This window comes from Carcharhinus amblyrhynchos, chromosome 14 (assembly GCF_965287045.1).
Source record: "Carcharhinus amblyrhynchos chromosome 14, sCarAmb.v2.hapA, whole genome shotgun sequence".
In the NCBI taxonomy this organism is placed as follows: Eukaryota; Metazoa; Chordata; class Chondrichthyes; order Carcharhiniformes; family Carcharhinidae; genus Carcharhinus; species Carcharhinus amblyrhynchos.
Window position 1 is genome coordinate 52,665,783 of NC_137337.1, and position 18,853 is coordinate 52,684,635.

At 44.0% G+C, this 18,853-nt stretch overlaps 1 protein-coding gene across 10 annotated transcripts in view; it reads right to left on the reverse strand.

Annotated features, from left to right (window-relative positions):
- Positions 1–18,853, reverse strand: part of akap6 (A kinase (PRKA) anchor protein 6) — a 503,941-nt gene that overhangs the window by 336,217 nt on the left and 148,871 nt on the right. For all 10 annotated transcript variants that reach the window (XM_080202862.1, XM_080202863.1, XM_080202861.1 and 7 more), the window contains one exon: positions 9,397–11,394. In XM_080202862.1, the coding sequence (XP_080058988.1) occupies positions 9,397–11,394 (1,998 nt within the window). The remainder of the gene's footprint in view (positions 1–9,396; positions 11,395–18,853) is intronic.

The window sequence follows — 18,853 nt, forward strand, 5'->3', positions numbered from 1 at the left end:
GAGGAAACCAGAGTACCCAGAGGAAACCCATACAAACATGGAGAAAACGTGTATATTCCACACAGATAGTAACCTGAGGCCAGAATTGAACCCAGGTCCCTGGCTTCCTGGCACTGTGAGGCAACAGTGCGAACCACTGTGCCACTGTGCCACCCCTGAATAAGATCACCTCTTATTCTTCTAATAAGAAGAATACAGACCCAATTTACTCAGGCTCCTATTATTGGATGACTCTTTAATCCCAGGATCCATTCCAGTGAACGTTTGCTGTATTGCATCAATGCAATTATACCCTTCCGTAAAAATGACTATAATTGAACGGTATTCCAGATGTGATCTTGCCAAAGCCCTGTACAATTGCAGCAAGCCTTCTTTATTCTCGTACTCCTGTCCCTTGCAATAAAGGCCAACATGCCACTTGCTTTCCTAATTGCCTGTTGTATCTCCGTGCTAACTTTCATAAACAGGAATAGAAGATGCTAGAAAAACCCAGCAGGTCTGGCAACACCTGCTCTTGTTTGTGTCCATCTTCTGATGAAGAGCCAAATGAACTTGAAATGTTAACTCTGTTTTCTTTCCCTACAGATGTTGCCAGAACTGCTGAGTGTTTCCAACATTCTACGTTTTGTTTCAGAATCTAGCATCTACAGTATTTTGCTTATGATAACTTTCCATATTCTTTGTACGCATACCCCCAAATCTCTCCAAAATCAATTTAGAAGTTCCATGACTTTTAAAAAATATTCTGTTTTTTATTCTTACCACCAAAGTGAATAACTCATACAAAGGAGAGGGGTTCGGAATCGTGCGGTCTCTTGGAGGGAGCGGAGGTGCAGTTGCAGGATATAGTTATTACGAGAGAGGAAGTGCTAGGGCTTTTAGGTAGCGTAAGGACGGATAAAGCTCCGGGGCCTGATGGTATTTATCCCAGGCTGCTTAGGGAGGCGAAAGATGAAATTGCTGGGCCTCTGGCGCACATCTTTGTCTCTTCTTTGGACACAGGTGAGGTCCCAGAAGACTGGAGGGTAGCAAATATGGTCCCGTTGTTCAAAAAAGGTAGTAGGGATAACCCTGGGAATTATAGACCGATGAGTTTGACGTCGGTGGTAGGGAAGTTAATGGAAAAAATACTTAGGGGTAGGATGTATGAGCATTTGGAGCGTTGCGATCTGATTAGGGATACGCAACATGGCTTTGTTAGAGGGAGGTCTTGCCTTACGAATCTGGTGGAATTCTTTGAGGAGGTGACAAAAACGGTTGACGATGGGAGAGCCGTTGATGTCATCTATATGGATTTCAGTAAGGCGTTTGACAAAGTCCCTCACGGTAGGCTGGTAGAAAAGGTTAAGGCGCATGGGATACGAGGCCAGGTAGCTAGGTGGATTGAGAACTGGCTGGGAAATAGGAGACAGAGGGTAGTTGTGGAGGGGACCTTGTCGGGCTGGAGGCCAGTGACCAGTGGTGTGCCGCAGGGCTCAGTACTGGGACCTCTCCTCTTTGTAGTCTACATAAATGACTTAGAAGAGGGAGTAGGTGGTGTGATCAGCAAGTTTGCTGATGACACCAAGATGGCAGGGTTGGCGGGTACAGAACTGGATTGTCAGGTGATACAACAGGATATAGACAGGTTGGTGCAGTGGGCAGATAGGTGGCAGATGGCGTTTAATCCTGACAAATGCGAGGTGATGCATTTTGGAAGGAATAATGCAGAGAGGAGCTACGTGATAAAAGGTAGGCCGATTAGGAGTATAGACGTACAGAGAGACCTGGGAGTGCAGGTCCACAAATCCATGAAGGTTGTGTCACAAGTGGAGAACGTTGTTAGGAAGGCTTATGGGATGTTAGCCTTTATAGGAAGGGGCTCAGAGTATAAAGGTGCCGTCTAATGCTTCAGTTATACAGAACGTTGGTCAGACCGCATTTGGAGTACTGCGTCCAGTTCTGGTCACCTTATTACCGGAAGGACGTGGAGTCTCTGGAAAGGGTGCAGAGGAGGTTTACCAGGATGTTGCCTGGCATGGGGGGACTGGGTTACGAGGAGAGACTGAAGAGACTGGGGCTATTCTCCTTGGAAAGAAGGAGATTGAGAGGGGACATGATAGAGGTATATAAGATACTGAAGGGAATAGATAGAGTTAATAGTGAGAGACTGCTCCCTAGACTGGGTACGAACACAAGAGGTCATCACTTAAGGGTGAGGGGGGGGAGGTATAATTTGGAGGTAAGAGGAAGGTTCTTTACACAGAGAGTTGTGGGGGTCTGGAATGCGCTACCGAGTAGGGTGGTGGAGGCAGGCACGTTGGACTCGTTTAAGATGCAGTTAGATAGGCACATGAGTGAAACGAGAATGGAGGGATATGGTAGGGGCTATTAAATAGGGTTAAACCTCGGGAGACACCGGAAGGGCAGGCTGTATGATTAATATGTTTTGTCTTTATTCCACAGGTGGAGGTCCACCTCGTGTCAAGCGAGGGGCATGCACACGGCGGGTTGTGCATGGGCTGCTCTTGGAAGTCCAGGAGTGGCCTAGTACTTCATGTCGGTGTGTGTGCTTGATCCTGGACCGATAGACGGGCTCCACAACAGCTCAGTGACTAGCACTGCTAGCTGTGCAGATACATGGATTTGGGCCTGTGTCTGTGGGAGTTTGCGCATTCTCCCTGTGGTTGCGTGGGTTTCCTCCGGGCGCTCCGGTTTCCTCCCACACCCCAAAGATGTGCTCTTAGGCTAATTGGTTTCCACCAAATTGACACTATTTCTTCCCTGAATCTGACTGAGTAGGGTCCCATTCGTAGACATGCAGGGTAGAATAGGTGTAGGGCGATGCGGCGGCGCGGGCTCGTTGGGCCGAAGGGCCTGTTTCCCGTGCTGGGTTGTTCTTTGTTCTTTGTTCTTTACTTCCCCACATTATACTCAATCTGTCACATTGCTGTTGACTCACCTAATCTGCCATATCTCTTTGCGGCCTTTTTGTGTCCTCCTCATAATTGCATTTCCACCTAGCTTTGTATTACCAGTGCTAATAGCCATATCAATAATCATATTCACTAAAAGGGTTAAAGAATTCAGTTTAGCTGAAAAATCATACAACCAATTAACTGTGAGCAAGGACCCAAGGACACTGCAAGCTGTTCATTCTCAGGCAGGGTTGTCCATATTTGCTCTGAAAACCAAATGGACTAAAGATATCATAGGGAGGTAATACTATCTACAGCTTGAACGTAAGAGTTTGTTTGTCAATTGAACCTCCCTCTAGCTTGGGAGAATTCATGTACCAGGAATGTACCTAGACAGAGAAGATATTTGATATCCACAAGTCTGACACAGGCTGTTATGATAAGAACAAATTGTAGCAGGCGGTAAATCATACTAGGTAGCATGTTTGCTGATGACACCAAGATTGGGGGAAAGGCAAATTGTGCGGAGGGTGTGGAGAGTCTGCAGAAGGATCTAGATAGGCTGGGCGAATGGGCCAGGAAATGGCAAATGGAATTTAATGTTGGCAAGTGTGAGGTGGTCCACTTTGGTAGGAAGAATGGTAGGAAGGACTATTACTTACGTGGCGAAAAACTGCAGCAGGCGACGGTGCAGAGGGACCTCGGGGTCCTTGTGCATGAGTCGTAAAAACCCAGCTTGCAGGTGCAGCAGGTGGTCAGGAAGGCGAATGGGATGCTGGCCTTCATAGCGAGGGGGATTGAATATAAAAGTAGGGAGGTCTTGCTGCAGCTGTATAGGGCATTGGTGAGGCCGCAGCTGGAGTACTGTGTGCAGTTTTGGGCGCCGCACCTGCGCAAGGATATTTTGGCCCTGGAGGGAGTGCAGAGGAGGTTTACTAGGCTGATACCGGAGTTGAGGGGATTGAGCTATGAGGAGAGGCTGAATAAACTAGGCTTGTACTCGTTAGAGTTTAGAAGAATGAGGGGAGATCTCATTGAGACGTATAAGATGATGAATGGGATGGATAGGATAGAGGTGGAGAGACTCTTCCCGCTCAAAAAAGACAGTAGGACTAGGGGGCACAGCCTCAAGATAAAGGGGAGGCGGTTTAGAACGGAGTTGAGGAGGAACTTCTTCACTCAAAGGGTGGTGAATCTCTGGAATTCTCTGCCCGTTGAAGTGGTGGAGGCTGCCTCGCTAAATATTTTTAAGAAGCGGGTTGATGGGTTCTTGATAAGAGAGGGGATTAAGGGTTATGGGGAGAGGGCGGGAAAGTGGAACTGAGCCACAACAGATCAGCCATGATCTTATTGAATGGCGGGGCAGGCTCGAAGGGCTAGATGGCCTACTCCTGCTCCTATTTCTTATGTTCTTATGTTCTTATGTACAAGCCTTTACATTGATTGGGTATTATAATCAAGTAGACATGCACATGTTGCAATTGGTTAGTTGTACTCATACCTCATGCATGATGTAAACCTAACTGATAACTGTAAGTGAATATAGATAACTTCTGAGCAAATATAAATCTCTGGTCAGTATATGCTAATTACTTGTAATCGAATCTGGAAGTATATCTGTCTGTATGACACTGCATCCAGAGCTCTCTACTGCACCACCAGCTGGTGTACTGGAGCTGTTGTTATAGCTTGTAATAAAGGCTGATTTTGAAACTCCGAATTCTTCATCCGGTCAATTGAAGAGGATAAATTCTGAAAACAACTGGGCAGCTAATTTTGTCCCACAACAATCAGCAAACTGAGATAATTTACTCTCTGTCCAAGTCATTCATACAGATTGTAAACAGCTGAGATCCCAGCACCGATCAACCCTATAGTGCAGAAGGAGACCAATCGGCCCATCAATTCTGCTGTCAGAGATCCTTGGGTACCAGCAATCTTAGGCACACTTAGTCGACTCTTAATACAAACAGCACTGACACCATGCATCCAATGCAAAGTCTTTAATTACTTGGGCACAAGGAGAACTCATCTCTCTCTCCATCGAAATGGCTGGAGTAGATCTGCCCTTACAGAGAAACAACTCAGCAGTTATAATCAATTACAGCAAATCAGGAACAAGAGAAATTTCACATCTTTCATTGACATACATATTTGCCAATTAAATCCTGGCTTTTTGCCCTTTCTCATTCGATGAAAAATTGACTTTTGCTAATCCTTCATTTGGATAGCATAGTCCCATTGATACTTGTTATGGAAAAAATCTGATTTTGTCTACCCTCTGGTGAAGGTCAAAAAGGGGGACGTTATGTGGCCTAGTCTAATGCTCTCTTGAAGGTCTGCAATTGATAACACTCTCAAGAGGTGTGATTTTGTTTCTAATATGAGCATTTTAACTTCCACATTTTTCCCCTTTTTGTCTTCTAAGGACAACCTTATGGGCCCTCTACAACTTCTACATCTATACGGATCAGCTTTCTAATTTATTCCTTGGTCAGTTTGTTAATTGGAAGAACTGGAAGGAGATGGGGGACAATGGGCAGGCCTATAATAAGGTATTTGAGAAGGGTCTTAAAATAAATCTCCAAACTACCTGCCAAGTTAGGAAGCCAGCCCCACTAATCAAAGGGATTTTCCTGAGTGCAAAAGACACACCTGCTCCTGAGTGGTATGTACATGTGTCTCGATCCTACGATCCTCATTAATGTAAAAACAGCATGTGTCATTCACTGCCACGCACACTCCTCCCCTGCGCTGCTAAAGGAGATCGGGGGCCATGCAGTTCTGTAGCACCACCTTAGAAAGGGACTGAATTTCCGACTGTAAGTCCTGAATGGTGTCTATGGTGCCATTTTCAATTATTTCCAAGGAAGCAGAAATATTAATAATAGCCTTTTCTAATTCTGAGACCCCCAAGACCTGGAAGGTGGGCCCAGAAAAACTGGTGAAAGCCGGTGTTATGTGTGACTAGCAGGTTTTGAACTGACTGCTCCTGACACTTCACAAACCCCTAGATGGTTATGAAGGGAATGGATGAATAGGTGCTTGACCCCAAAGGCCTCGGGGATCATGTGACCTACGGTGCAGGAGCCGGCCTAATCGACAGTGAGAATCTTACAGGCTCCGTCCCCACAAAGCCAGAACAAGCCATTACGAACAAGGGTCAAGGTGCAGAATGTAGCGTTTTGGCAAAAGGTAAGCCAATACTGGGGATGGGGAAATTTCTCCTGAGCATACCAATAAATATAACAAGTCTAGCTGAGACACAAAGCCCTTAGGGCTACCTGGTCTGCACACCTGGACCAATCTCCATGGTTACAAGGCTCTGAGCCCTTGGGACAGATGCCATCAGGAGGACAGATGGTAATGAGACCATTGAGGGTGAGGTTGTATGACCACTGGCAATCACCCAAAGATGTGCAGGTTAAGTTGATTAGGCCATCCTAAAATTGTCCCTTTGTATCCTGAGATGCGTAAGTTAGAGGGATTAGCAGATAAATATGTAAGGATATGGGGGTAGGGCCTGGGTGGGATTGTGGTTGGTGCAGACTCGATGGGCCAAATGGCCTCTTTCTGCACTTTAGGGTTTCTATGATTCTATGATTCACTCATCCTTGGTGTAGTGAAGTTCAGCCTTGGAACTGGGAGCTTGAGCAATGCATAAGGGGTTGTCAGTCGTGCAATCCCCAGAAAGGATGTCATGGGACCAAACAGGTTGTGGAAGCAAAACCGGGCTTCCTGGTAGCCATAATCAGCAAAGTAAGTACAGGAGATCAATGGATGATCATCCACCCGAATGTCCGTACGGGTATAATTCCTCCTATCACACAGCCATGCCAGTGCCTTAATGGCCACAGAGTAGGCTGTTGCCTCCAGGTAGGCGCCTATTGGATGAGGATCACTGTAGCTTCCGCAGACCGCTCAAAGTTTGAAGGAAGAGCAAATACATTTTTGATGAGGCGGGGGCGGCAGGGAAGTGGGTACAGATCGAACATTGGGTCGGTTGCCCTGTGAAGCGACAGCCTGCATTCTTCAAATCACAGAATTGCTAATCCAAATATTTACCCTGTTAGCCTCCCTGACACTGTGCGGCAATTTACCATGACCAATCAACCTAACCCGCACATCTTTGGATTATGGGGGGAACCAAAGCATCTGGAGGATACCCACACAGACACAGGGAGAACGTGCAGACGCCACACAGACAGTGACCTGAGGCCAGACTAGGTCCCTGGCGCTTTGAGGCAGCAGTGCTAATCATTGTATCACTGTGCCGCCCATTGCCGATCTGTGCAGCACTCCAATAGTCACAGCCTGCCAATTTGAAAGTGCCCCATTTAACCCGACTCTCTTTTCCTGTCTGTTAACCAATCCTCCATCTGTGTTACTATTTCACTCCCATCTTCATAGAACACTACAGCACAAACAGGCCCTTCAGCCCACAAGTTGTGCCGATCATATCCCTATCTACCAGGCCTATCTATAACCCTCAATCCCATTAAATCCCATGTACTAACCCTCAATCCCATTAAATCCCATGTACATGTAAATTCATCAGCCCTTATCTCTTGTCTCGCATCAAATGTCATTTGGAAATCCAAGTATGCTACATTCACTGGCTCGTCTCTATCTACCCTGCTAGTTACATCCTCAAAAAACTCTGAAAAGTCTATCAAACAGGATTTTCCTTTTGTAAAACCATGGTAACCTATTATAATCAACTATATTTTTTGAAGTACATTGCAAGTCTTCCTTAGCAATAGATTCCAGCACTTTCCCACTGAATGATGTCAGGCTAACTGGCCTCGCTCTCCCTTCTTTTTGGATCGCAGTGTTATCTTTGAAAACTTCCAGTCTGCTGTGGTTATTTTGGAATTTGGGCATTTTGGAAAATAATAACTAGTGCATCGACTATCATTGTTGTTATCTCTTTTAGAACCCTAAGTATGGACATCAGCTTCTGGGGATGTGTCAGATTTCAGTCCCTTTAGTTTCTCTGCTACTTTTTCCTTTACTAATATTAATTACCTTCATTTCCTCACTTCTATTAGCCCCTGGTATGTAGTTTGTGTCTTCCACTGGATACAAAATATTTGTTCAATATCTGCCATTTCTTCATTCCCTATGATAATATCTCCTGTCTCTGCTTCTAAGGGACCAACATTTACTTTAGAAACTCTCTTCCTTTTGTACATTCTTGTACAGCCTGTATATATATTCCTGACTAGTTTACTGGGGTAAACTAGTTTTTTTTCTTCTCATCAACTTTTTGGTGGCCCTTTGTTGGTCTCTACAATCTAAATAATTTGGATTTCTAAAGCTACCTTCACCCAAACCCTCCACCCTTCTGCTAATTTAAAACCACTTTTCTCTACTGGGACCATAATAGCTGGTGCATTGTTATGTTTGTTACACTCTGTCCCTTCCTCTCACACCCTGTTACCCGTATTGCTGCCCTACACTATTGCCCAGTCTTTCCTCTTTAGCTTTCTAAATCTCCCCTCAGGTGAACTTTCCCAACCCCCCAAACCACAATTTAATCAAAAGCCTTCACTGCAGCCCTAGTTATATAATTCACCAGCACACACTGATCCTGGCTCAATTCAGGTGAGAACGATCCCAAAAGTTGGTTCTTTTGAGAGAGCAGCTCTCTCTTTCACCAGTCCTGCTAAATTGCCTCATGAACTGAAATCTATTTCTCCCAGACCATGCATTCAACTCTCAGCTCTTGATTAACATGAGCATGAAATGTTATTGAGTATAGGCAGAAATGAGGGGTTGAGATTACCATCAGAGCACCCATGATATTATTGAATAGCAGAGCATGTTCAACGGGCCGAGTGGCCTACTCCTGCTTCTAATTCACATGTCTGCATTTTATTTATCCGCTGCCAATTTGCTCATGGCTCAGTTTTGCCTTCTAATTTAGCTCGTAGCTGCTCGTGTTCCTTCAGCAGAACCTCTTTCTTCGTCCTACCAAGTTGTTGATAACCACATTGAATGGGAGGAGAACGGTCAAGTTGTTTTGGTCCAAGTTTAGCCAGAAATGAGGTGGACAATTCTTTTGCAAATTATTTTAGTAGGAAGGATTGGATGTTTGAATTGAATGTTTATTCAAGTCTCGTAGATGAACTGCCTTCCAATTATGAAACTATTAAGACTGCTTTAATTAAAGCATATGAGCTAATTCTAGAAGCCTATAGACTAAAAATTCTAAATCTGGAGGGTGGCACTGCATAGGTCCTGGGCTGGCCAGTGATCAAGCATGAATGCCACCCTGCTCCCCCTCTGCATTGCACAGTGTGGGAGATTCAAGTCTGAACTCCCAATGAAAAAACAAATTGTGATTTACTCGAGTTTTCCCGCGATTTAAGCACTTGGAACTTTTTTGGAAGAATCACCCCCAAAATCTTCAAAGTCAGAAGCTAATACAAGTGTTCAAACGATCACGGAATACTTTACATTTTAATGGTAAATTACAATTTACCAGCTAGCTTACCTCAATTTTCTCCCACACGTCACTATTGTTCTGTTTCTGCTGAATATCTCGCTGTAGTTGTTGAATGAGAGTTGATTTAGGAGGTGCACTGTCCAAGGCATTCTTTGGCATCTGTGTGAACCAATGGTGTGGGAATTGGGGTAAAATGTTGTGCTTAGCATCTATTTCAGCTACTGATGACTCATCGTCTGACTGGATGTTGCTGAGTGGACCTGACTCAATGCTGTCATCCAAAGAGGAAGCTATATCACTGGAGGAAGCTGGAGATATTAATCCGGATGTGGGAAGGTATTTTTTGTTCTTCAGTTCGTTGTGAATTAATGGATCTGCTTCAGTCATAGAATTTGCCTCTGATAACTCCCAATCTTCAATGTTCTGAAGTGCTTCTGTTGGTGGTGGATGTGACAACATCTTTGTCAAATTCTCAAGCTTTAAAGCCAATACTTCAGTTTCCTTCAGGTGAGATGGAAGAGCTAGATATTCATTTGATCCAAACCAGATGTCACCTTTATCATTTTCAGTGGTTTGACTTTGCCTTGAATTATTCTGTGCCTCTGGCTGCGGTTGTAGCAAAGATACTGTGGGGCTAAAAGCAGAAGAATCTGCCCGGGTCACACTTTGTGGCGGATTTAAAGGCAACTGTGTAGATACTGATTCACGTGAACCTTGTTTGACAGGTAACTGCTTTTTATATTCACTATCAGACTCCTGATTTTGATGTCTTGAGGATATATTTGTTGGTTCATTACTATCCTTGCATTTTGCAGCCAAAGTGTGTGAATTAGATGAATGAGAACTATTATTATTCTCACCAGTTGGTGATTTTATATGTGGAGGACAGTATTGATGTAAATTCTTAATTTTAAGCATGGTACCTGGTTTCTTCTGATATGGGGGTGCCTCAGTAGATGGTAAGGAAATATCATTCTGCGTTGTTTGCGCAGGAGAATTAGATTCTCTACAGTGTTGCGAGGGGCTTCGTGGAGACTCTTGGTTAGGTTGCCTAAGATCATGAAGATCACATGACTTTCTAATAGCTGAAGATTTTATTTGATGTTGGTCACAGGTTTTATTCAGGCTGAAAGTTGTCTTTTGTAAATCACAATGAGAAGGAGAACTCCTTGTCCCACTTGTTTTGTTTAACTCATCATATGAGTGACTGACAGCAGCATTCGTGGAGCTTGGGTAGAATGAAGCCAAGTCCAGCCAAAGTCTGGACCTGTCTGGATGGTCAAAAAGCGAAGGTGTACTTCTGCTCATTTCCGCTTTGTGCGAGAGAGTTGAAGTTGGAACTCTGCAGCAGCTAACGTCCAAATCATCTTTAGAGATTTCATATAAGTATAAAGCTCTTTTGGGTAAGGAGGGCTGTGTTGGAGACTCCTCATTGTAATTGAAGCAATCTTTTATTGGTCTTTTTGGTATGGAGTTTTCACAGTGGTTAATATTTGCACTACAGGAATGCACTTGGATATGTCTCTTGGGCTCCAAATCATCAATATTAGTATGAGAAAGTACCTTTGGTTTGGAACTCTTACTAATTCCTTTTTGGGTTCGTGTGCACTCTGCAGGAGGAGTCGGAGACAGGGTTGGATGCTTTGTTGATTTTGGTGACAACTTGGAGTTTGCTGTGCCTTTTTTACCCTGGACTAATATTTGCTGATCTGTAAGGGATAATTGACTTTCATCATCTGTCTCCATTTCTTTGTGCCTGTAAGTGGAATGGTCATTTGCCACAGTAAGTAGCCCGACACTGCGAACCAATTCTGGAAAGCCTTTTTCAAGATCAGCAGAGTTCCAATGCCCAAAAGGTTTTGGTTTAGCCTTGGTGGCTGAATTGGAGGTCATGGTGGCCTCAGAGCCACAGGGCACGTCTTCACTTGGGCTGTAGTCAGATAGTTCAAAGGCAGTGATACCGCAATCCAAAGAAAAATAGTCTTGGGAACATTTAATGGTCAGCTGACCTGCATCATCAATTTCAGTCAGTGAGTCCAAGCAGGTCTGAAGAAAGAAAACAAAAAAAAACCCTTAATAAAATAAATGCACATTCTGAATTCTGTCACCATTCTACTGGGCCTTCTCAATGAATATTTGTGTTCCATATCAAAAAGTAATGGATGGCAAAGCAACACAGAACTAAATACACAAAATATATAAAGGTGAAATTAAGGCATAATACCTTAAAAAAATGTGGATTTCCAATGGAAATAATTTGGAATTTTATCAAGCACAATTGTTGTAAAAGGATGAAGTTTAGATACACTCAAATTGAAAGCACAAAAACTTTCATGTTATCATATGTTATGTCATGTTAATGACACTTTCAATTGTACAACTGTTACAATTGAGGTTTATAAGTATTGGATGGGATTTTCTGGCCACAAGTGCCTCAAATCAGAAATTCCTAACCGAGGTCAACAGATCCCACTGAATTTTCTATTCCACCCACTAAGATTTCCTTGGTGGGCAGGAAGAGAAAATTCTGCCCATTATGTTTTGTAAATAAATCTTTAAATTTCGGGACAAACGAAGGGAGTGATGTAACCTGTTTGAAGGTCTCCATGACGGTGAGCCTCAGTGATTTGGTTACGAGAGATCTAAATATTGTTTTATTGGTAAAAAGGTGTTTATGTTTGGAGACAATGTTAGCAGACGCTGAGGTTACAATGCTTAGATTCTGAGTTTTTCAAAGTCTATGAGAAGGGCTGCATCTATAAGGTTGCAAACTGTGTGCCGTTAGCTGCCCTTTTACTTCTAAGATGAAAGAGAGTTGGGGTCATGAATAGCTAATCAGATGTTTAACTGTAAGTGAGGTTAATGTGTTTCACGTTTCCATGGGGAAGAGAGAGAAGAAGCCATTTTTGAGATTAGGGGCAGGATTTTACATTCCCCTGCTGGTGGGTTGTGGAAGAGCTTGTAAAATTCAGCAGCTGGCTTTACCACCATCTACTCTGATCTGAAATTTTACAGGAGAGATTGCAGTCGTCAGGTGGCTCACCTGCCCATGGCCCTATTGACCTTAAGTGGCCACTTAATCTTACATGCTGCACTGGAAGGGGCAAGCCATGTAGGAAGCATGGAAGCATTAGCTCTGCAGACTGGTATCAAGCAAGTGGAGGGGAAAACCTCTTTTCAGATTCTCTGGGGTCATTACAAGCACCCCTGACAAAGGTCATATATCCCCCTTTACTCTCACATTTGGCTGTTCAAACCAGGCCCCACACCAACTTCACCCTTTCCCAAGTCAGGGTATGTCTGTCTGGACCCAGTGATACCCTGGACTTAGCTCTGAATCTGGGCTCGTCTTTGTCACTCCTCTTGGTGTACTGGGAATACAGAGCAGCTGGCCATTTGATTGGCCAACAGCTCTCTAAGGCAGGACTTCCCTCCAAGAGAGGTAGCAGAGGTCTCGCCTTAAAGCAACTGATGCTGACCCCAGCATTAAATCAGTGTGGAGAAGCTGTCAGGGACCCATCCTGATTGTAGGAGATTTGCCTTGGATGGTCAAAGGAAGAATAGTCATTGGAACAGTGGAAGGGTTAATAATCACACAAGTTTAAAGATCACATCAGCTGCCATCAGAAAGAAAGGGCATTTATAAAACTCTCCACAGACAAGCACTAAAGCCTTGACTCTGAGAGAATTCATTAAATCAGACTTCTAGAACTGGTAAAAGGGAGTGATATCTGCATAGACACTAACTGGGACAATGAAAATTTGTAACAATGATGAATTAGATCAGCTAACACAATTAATTCATCACGCTGATTGGATATTATAATTAAGCAAGTGTGAGGTGATTATGATTAATTTTAATACCAGTACCTTATGAATGATGTAACCTTAATTAATAATTCTGAGTGGATAGAGATAAATCCTATACCTTGATTGGTATATGCTAATTACTTGTAATCGAATTTGAAACTATAACTTCCATGCATTCCTGAATTCACTGACCTGTGACTTCCTTGGGATCCGAGCTATAGCTTTCATTAAAACAGCTGTTTAAGAGAACTCTGTAACTTGCTCTGGTTACTTGAAAGGCAAAGTTGTGATCAATTTAAAGGCTGACATCAAAGCCCACAACAAACAAGCTTTACTACTCTAGTGGATATAAATAACTCTCTGAATGGTGCCTGAAGAGGCTCACTCAGAGTTACTACTCAGTGAAATGGGAATACTGGAACCCGTGGGAAGCTGGAAGCAACCATGGATTGTTTGCTCAATGGACTGCAATGAGTGAGTGATACGTATAAAAGGAGAAAGTGCCTCTCCAGAGTTTAAAGTATAAGTTGCTTACAAGAAGAAAATAATGTTTAGTCAATGGTGCTTTCAGGCATTTGTCACAGTAAAAGAAATCTTGTTGTGTCATCCTCTTCAGGTATTAACTGAAAATTCGAATTGTTCTTTAAATTTTGTCGATCTGTGTAGAATTCATAACAAAACTGGGGGTTTTATATGGAATTTCAAATCCACAAGCTGAGACAGGAACTCTGGGATTTGCCAAAGTTTAAACAAAATGATTTCACAGTGACTTTTGCTGAATTTACTGAAGAGTTAAAAATGATTGTGTTTAGTGTTGAAGCATTCCTCAAAGGAGAGGATTTGCCTTTGAATGTCTTTGCAACAAACTAGGAAGGTTGATTTAAAAGTGGTAGCAGAAATTTTGGAAATAGATTTGATAGTAAGCGCTATGAAGTTAGAAATAGTTGGGGTATTAGTGCAACATTTGAAACTTGAGGAAGAAACAGGTAGCCCAGATAAAATGCATGTTGAGTTGACTAGGACTCAATTTTAACTCAAACAACTTAAATTGGAAACAAGTAAAGGCAAAACTGTAGTTCTTAACTACAGTTCTAAAGTTCTTAACTACAGTTCTAAACACTGTTCTGAAGAAGACCCATATTTAAACTTGAAACACTGGGGGCAATTCTCCCAAAAGTGCTGAATTTCAGCTTCTCACCTGAATCTCTCCACTCTGTGCACTGCAGAGGTCCCAGTCATGAAAAATCATTAAAAACCCAGAAGGGCAAGGCTTATTTGTGCTGGAGTCTGACAGTTCTGGAACTCTGCGCATTTACAGTGGCCCCAGACTGTCAACCTCCCATTTGAACATAAGAACATAAGAACATAAGAAATAGGAGCAGGAGTAGGCCATCTAGCCCTTCGAGCCTGCCCCGCCATTCAATAAGATCATGGCTGATCTGTCGTGGCTCAGTTCCACATTCCCGCCCTCTCCCCATAACCCTTAATCCCCTTGCTTATCAAAAACCCATCAACCCGCGTCTTAAAAATATTTAGCGAGGCAGCCTCCACCACTTCAACGGGCAGAGAATTCCAGAGATTCACCACCCTCTGAGTGAAGAAGTTCCTCCTCAACTCCGTTCCAAACCGCCCTCCCTCCATCCTGAGGCTGTGCCCCCTAGTCCTACTGTCCTTTCTGAACAGGAACAGTCTCTCCACCTCTATCCTATCCATCCCATTCATCATCTTATACGTCTCAATGAAATCTCCCCTCATTCTTCTGAACTCCAACGAGTACAAGCCTAGTTTACTCAGCCTCTCCTCATATCTCAACCCCCTCAACCCCGGCACCAGCCTAGCAAACCTCCCCTGCACTCCCTCCAAGGCCAAAACATCCTTGCGTAAGTGCGGCGACCGAAACTGCACACAGTACTCCAGCTGCGGCCTCACCAATGCCCTATACAGCTGCAGCAAGACCTCCCTACTTTTATATTCAATCCCCCTCGCTATGAAGGCCAGCATCCCATTCGCCTTCCTGACCACCTGCTGCACCTGCAGGCTGGGCTTTTGCGACTCATGCACAAGGACCCCGAGGTCCCTCTGCACCGTTGCCTGCTGCAGTTTTTTGCCACGTAAGTAATAGTCCTTCCTACCATTATTCCTACCAAAGTGGACCACCTTGCACTTGCCAACATTAAATTCCATTTGCCAGTTCCTGGCCCATTCGCCCAGCCTATCTAGATCCTTCTGCAGGGTCTTGGTGAGGCCACACCTGGAGCACTGTGTACAGATCGGGATCCTTTTCTGAAGAAGGATGTTCTTGCTCTTGAGGGAGTGCAGAGAAGGTCCACCAGGCCGACCCCGGGGATGGTGGGACTGATATACGAGGAGAGATTGACCAGGTTAGGATTGTTTTCACTGGAATTCAGGCGAATGAGGGGGGGATCTCAGACACTCATAAAATTCTAACAGGACTAGACAGGGTAGATGCAGGGAGGGTGCTCCTGATGGTGGGGGACTCCAGAACCAGGAATCACAGTCTGAGGATTCAGGGTAGACCATCTAGGACGGTGGTGAGGAAACACTTCTTCACCCAGAGAGTGGTGGGCCTGTGGAATTCATTACCACAGGAAGTAGTTGATGCCAAAACATTGAACGTATTCAAGAGGTGGCTGGATATAGCACTTGGGGCTAACGGGATCAAAGGTTATGGGGAGAAAGCAGAACTAGGCTACTGAGTTGGATGATCAGATTTGCTGGCCAGTTCAATCACTGGCCAGCCCAGGACCCCCACAGTGCTACCCCTCCAGCCCACTCCCACGGCTCAATCACTGCCCCCGCAGCCATTTCCGGGCCAGACCTGACAGCCTCTGGCTTGGAGCGCCCCGATGCCCAGGCTCCACTCCCCCCGCCGCCATGGGAAACCCCCCCCCCCAGGCAGGCACCCTCCTGATGCAGCCGACTCTCCACCTCCCCCCCCCCCCATCCCCACCCAGCCACGGGCTTAAGGTGAGGGGGGAGAGGTATAATACAGATATTAGAGGGAGGTTTTTCACACAGAGGGTAGTGGGGGTATGGAATGCTCTGCCAAGTAAGGTGGTGGAGGCAGGCACACTGGAGTTGTTTAAGAGTAACTTAGACAGGCACACGAGTGAGTTGGAGATGGGAGGATATAGGAGATTGTTTTAAATAAGGTTCATTAGCATTGGGACGTCCCTGGTAATGTAAAAGGATGTAGTATGATAATAATGTTTTTTCTCTTTTAATTCACAGGTTTTAAGTCGGTCTTCCTTGTTGTCCGACGAGGGGCATACACGCGATGGGTCGTACTTGGGCTGCTCTTGAATGTTCGAGAGTGGCCTAGTGCTTCATGTCATTAGTGTGTGCTTAAACTGGACCAGATGCTGGGCAACACAACAGCTCAGTGACTATCACTGTTTGCTGTGCAGACACATGGATTTGGGCCAGTGTCTGTGGGAGTTTGCGCATTCTCCCCATGCTTGCGTGGGTTTTCTCCGGGTGCTCCGGTTTCCTCCCACACCCCAAAGATGTGCTATTAGGCTGATTGGAAGTAATAAATTGTCCCTAAATTAGTTTCCCTCAATGTGGAATGCCATAAAACAATAGATAAGAGTCATGGGTGGAGGGGGGGACTGGTAATGTTAAAATGGCAGTGTGGGCTCGTTGGGCCGAAGGGCCTGTTTCCCGGGCTGTTTTTGTTCTTTGTTCTTTGTTCAATTGCTGCCCTCCCTCCAAAATAAGGGGGAGCAGATTTAGGACTGAGTTGAGGAGGAACTTCTTCACACAAAGGGTTGTGAATCTGTGGAATGCCCTGCCCAGTGAAGCAGTTGAGGCTACCTCATTGAATGTTTTTAAGGCAAGGATAGATAAATTTTTGAACAGTAAAGGAATTAAGGGTTATAGTGAGCGTGCGGGTAAGTGAGCTGAGTCCACAAAAAGGTCAGCCATGAATGTGATTCATTTTGTTAGGACAAATTTGAATGCGGATTACAGAGTCAACGGCAAGGTTCTAAGGAATGTGGAGGAACAGAGAGATCTTGAGGTTCATATCCACAGATCTCTGAAGGTTGCCACTCAAGAGGATAGAGCCATGAAGAAGGCTTATAGTATGTTAGAGTTTATTAACAGAGGGTTTGAGTTTAAGAGCCATTGGGTTATGCTGCAACTATACCGGACGTTGGTGAGACCACATTTGGAATATTGTGTTCAGTTCTGGTCACCTCATTATAAGAAGGATGTGGAAGCATTGGAGAGAGTGCAGAGGAGATTTACCAGGATACTGCCTGGTTTGGAGGGTAGGTCTTATGAGGAACAGTTGACAGAGCTGGGGCTTTTCTCTTTGGAGCGGAGGAGGATGAGAGGCGACTTAATAGAGGTTTATAAGATGATGAGGGGGACCGATAGAGTGGACGTGCAGAGACTATTTCCTTGGGTGGATGTAGCTGTTACTAGGCAGTATAAGGTTCATGTTGGGAGATATAGGAGGGTTGTCCAAGGTAGATTCTTCACCCAGAGAGTGGTTGGGCTGTGGAATAGACAGCCTGCTGTGATAGTGGAGTCGGACACTTTAGGAACTTTCAAACGGTTATTGGATAGGCACATGGAGCACTCCAGAATTATAGGGAGGGAATAGCTTGATCTTGGGATTGGACATAGCTCGGCACAACATTGAGGGCCGAAGGGCCTGTACTGCGCTGTAATGTTCTATGTTCTATTCTAAAAATTTGAATTGGAAAGGGAAATACAAACCTTGAATTAGAACTTCGAGAGAGGAAAACTAGGGAATTTGAACTGGATAGTGAAAGGTTTTGATTACATGATCAGGAAGCAGCAGGCAGGTTTGACAATGAGTCAACTTTGATTCCTGGTTTTGATTTGGCAAGAAATATTTGTCTAGTGTATAAATTCAGTGAGGCAGGAGTTGAAATATATTTTATATCATTTGAGAAAATTGCTATGAAGTTACAATGGCCACCAGAAATTTGGACAATTGTATTACAAAATGTTTCGATGGAAAAAGCAAAAAGATGTATTCAACCTTTTTGGATTGAGATGCAGTTAAAACTATTGTAATTCATGCATAAGAGTTAATTCCAGAAACTTATCAAAAAAAAATGAAGAAACCTGAGGCAGAGACAAAATTAGACTTTTGTGGAATTTCCTGGAGGAAAAGATGTTTGATCTACAGTATAGGTCAGTAAAGTTTAATAGAATTTTGAAAACCTTAGAGAGAAATTGTTAATAGAGGAATTAGAAACAGCATTCCTTTCGGAGATGGAAGATAGTAAAGTTTCTAATATAAGAGAGAGGCATCTGTTTTAGCAGAAAGCTGAATTATCTCACAAGCACATAGGTGGCAGCAAATCTTTGCTTGCAAACCTAAAACAAAGTGAAGAGATAAACCAGTTGATAAAGAACAGGACACTAATTACATTGAGAGGAACAACAGAAATGAAAAGGCAGAGAAAACAAGGAGTAGTGAAAGAGATACTTGCGTGAGGTAAAAATGATCAAAAGAGACCAGCATATTAGTTTTGCTATGAAAGTGAACATGTGAAAGCTGATTGCTTCAGGTTGAAAGTATAAGGGAAGGATTCATTTAGTTGCTGCTTTATAGCATCATTTATCAATTATGATGCAGTCTCTAGCCTCTCTTCTATTTTACCTCTCTCCAAGTGCTCCAGAAACAGCTCCC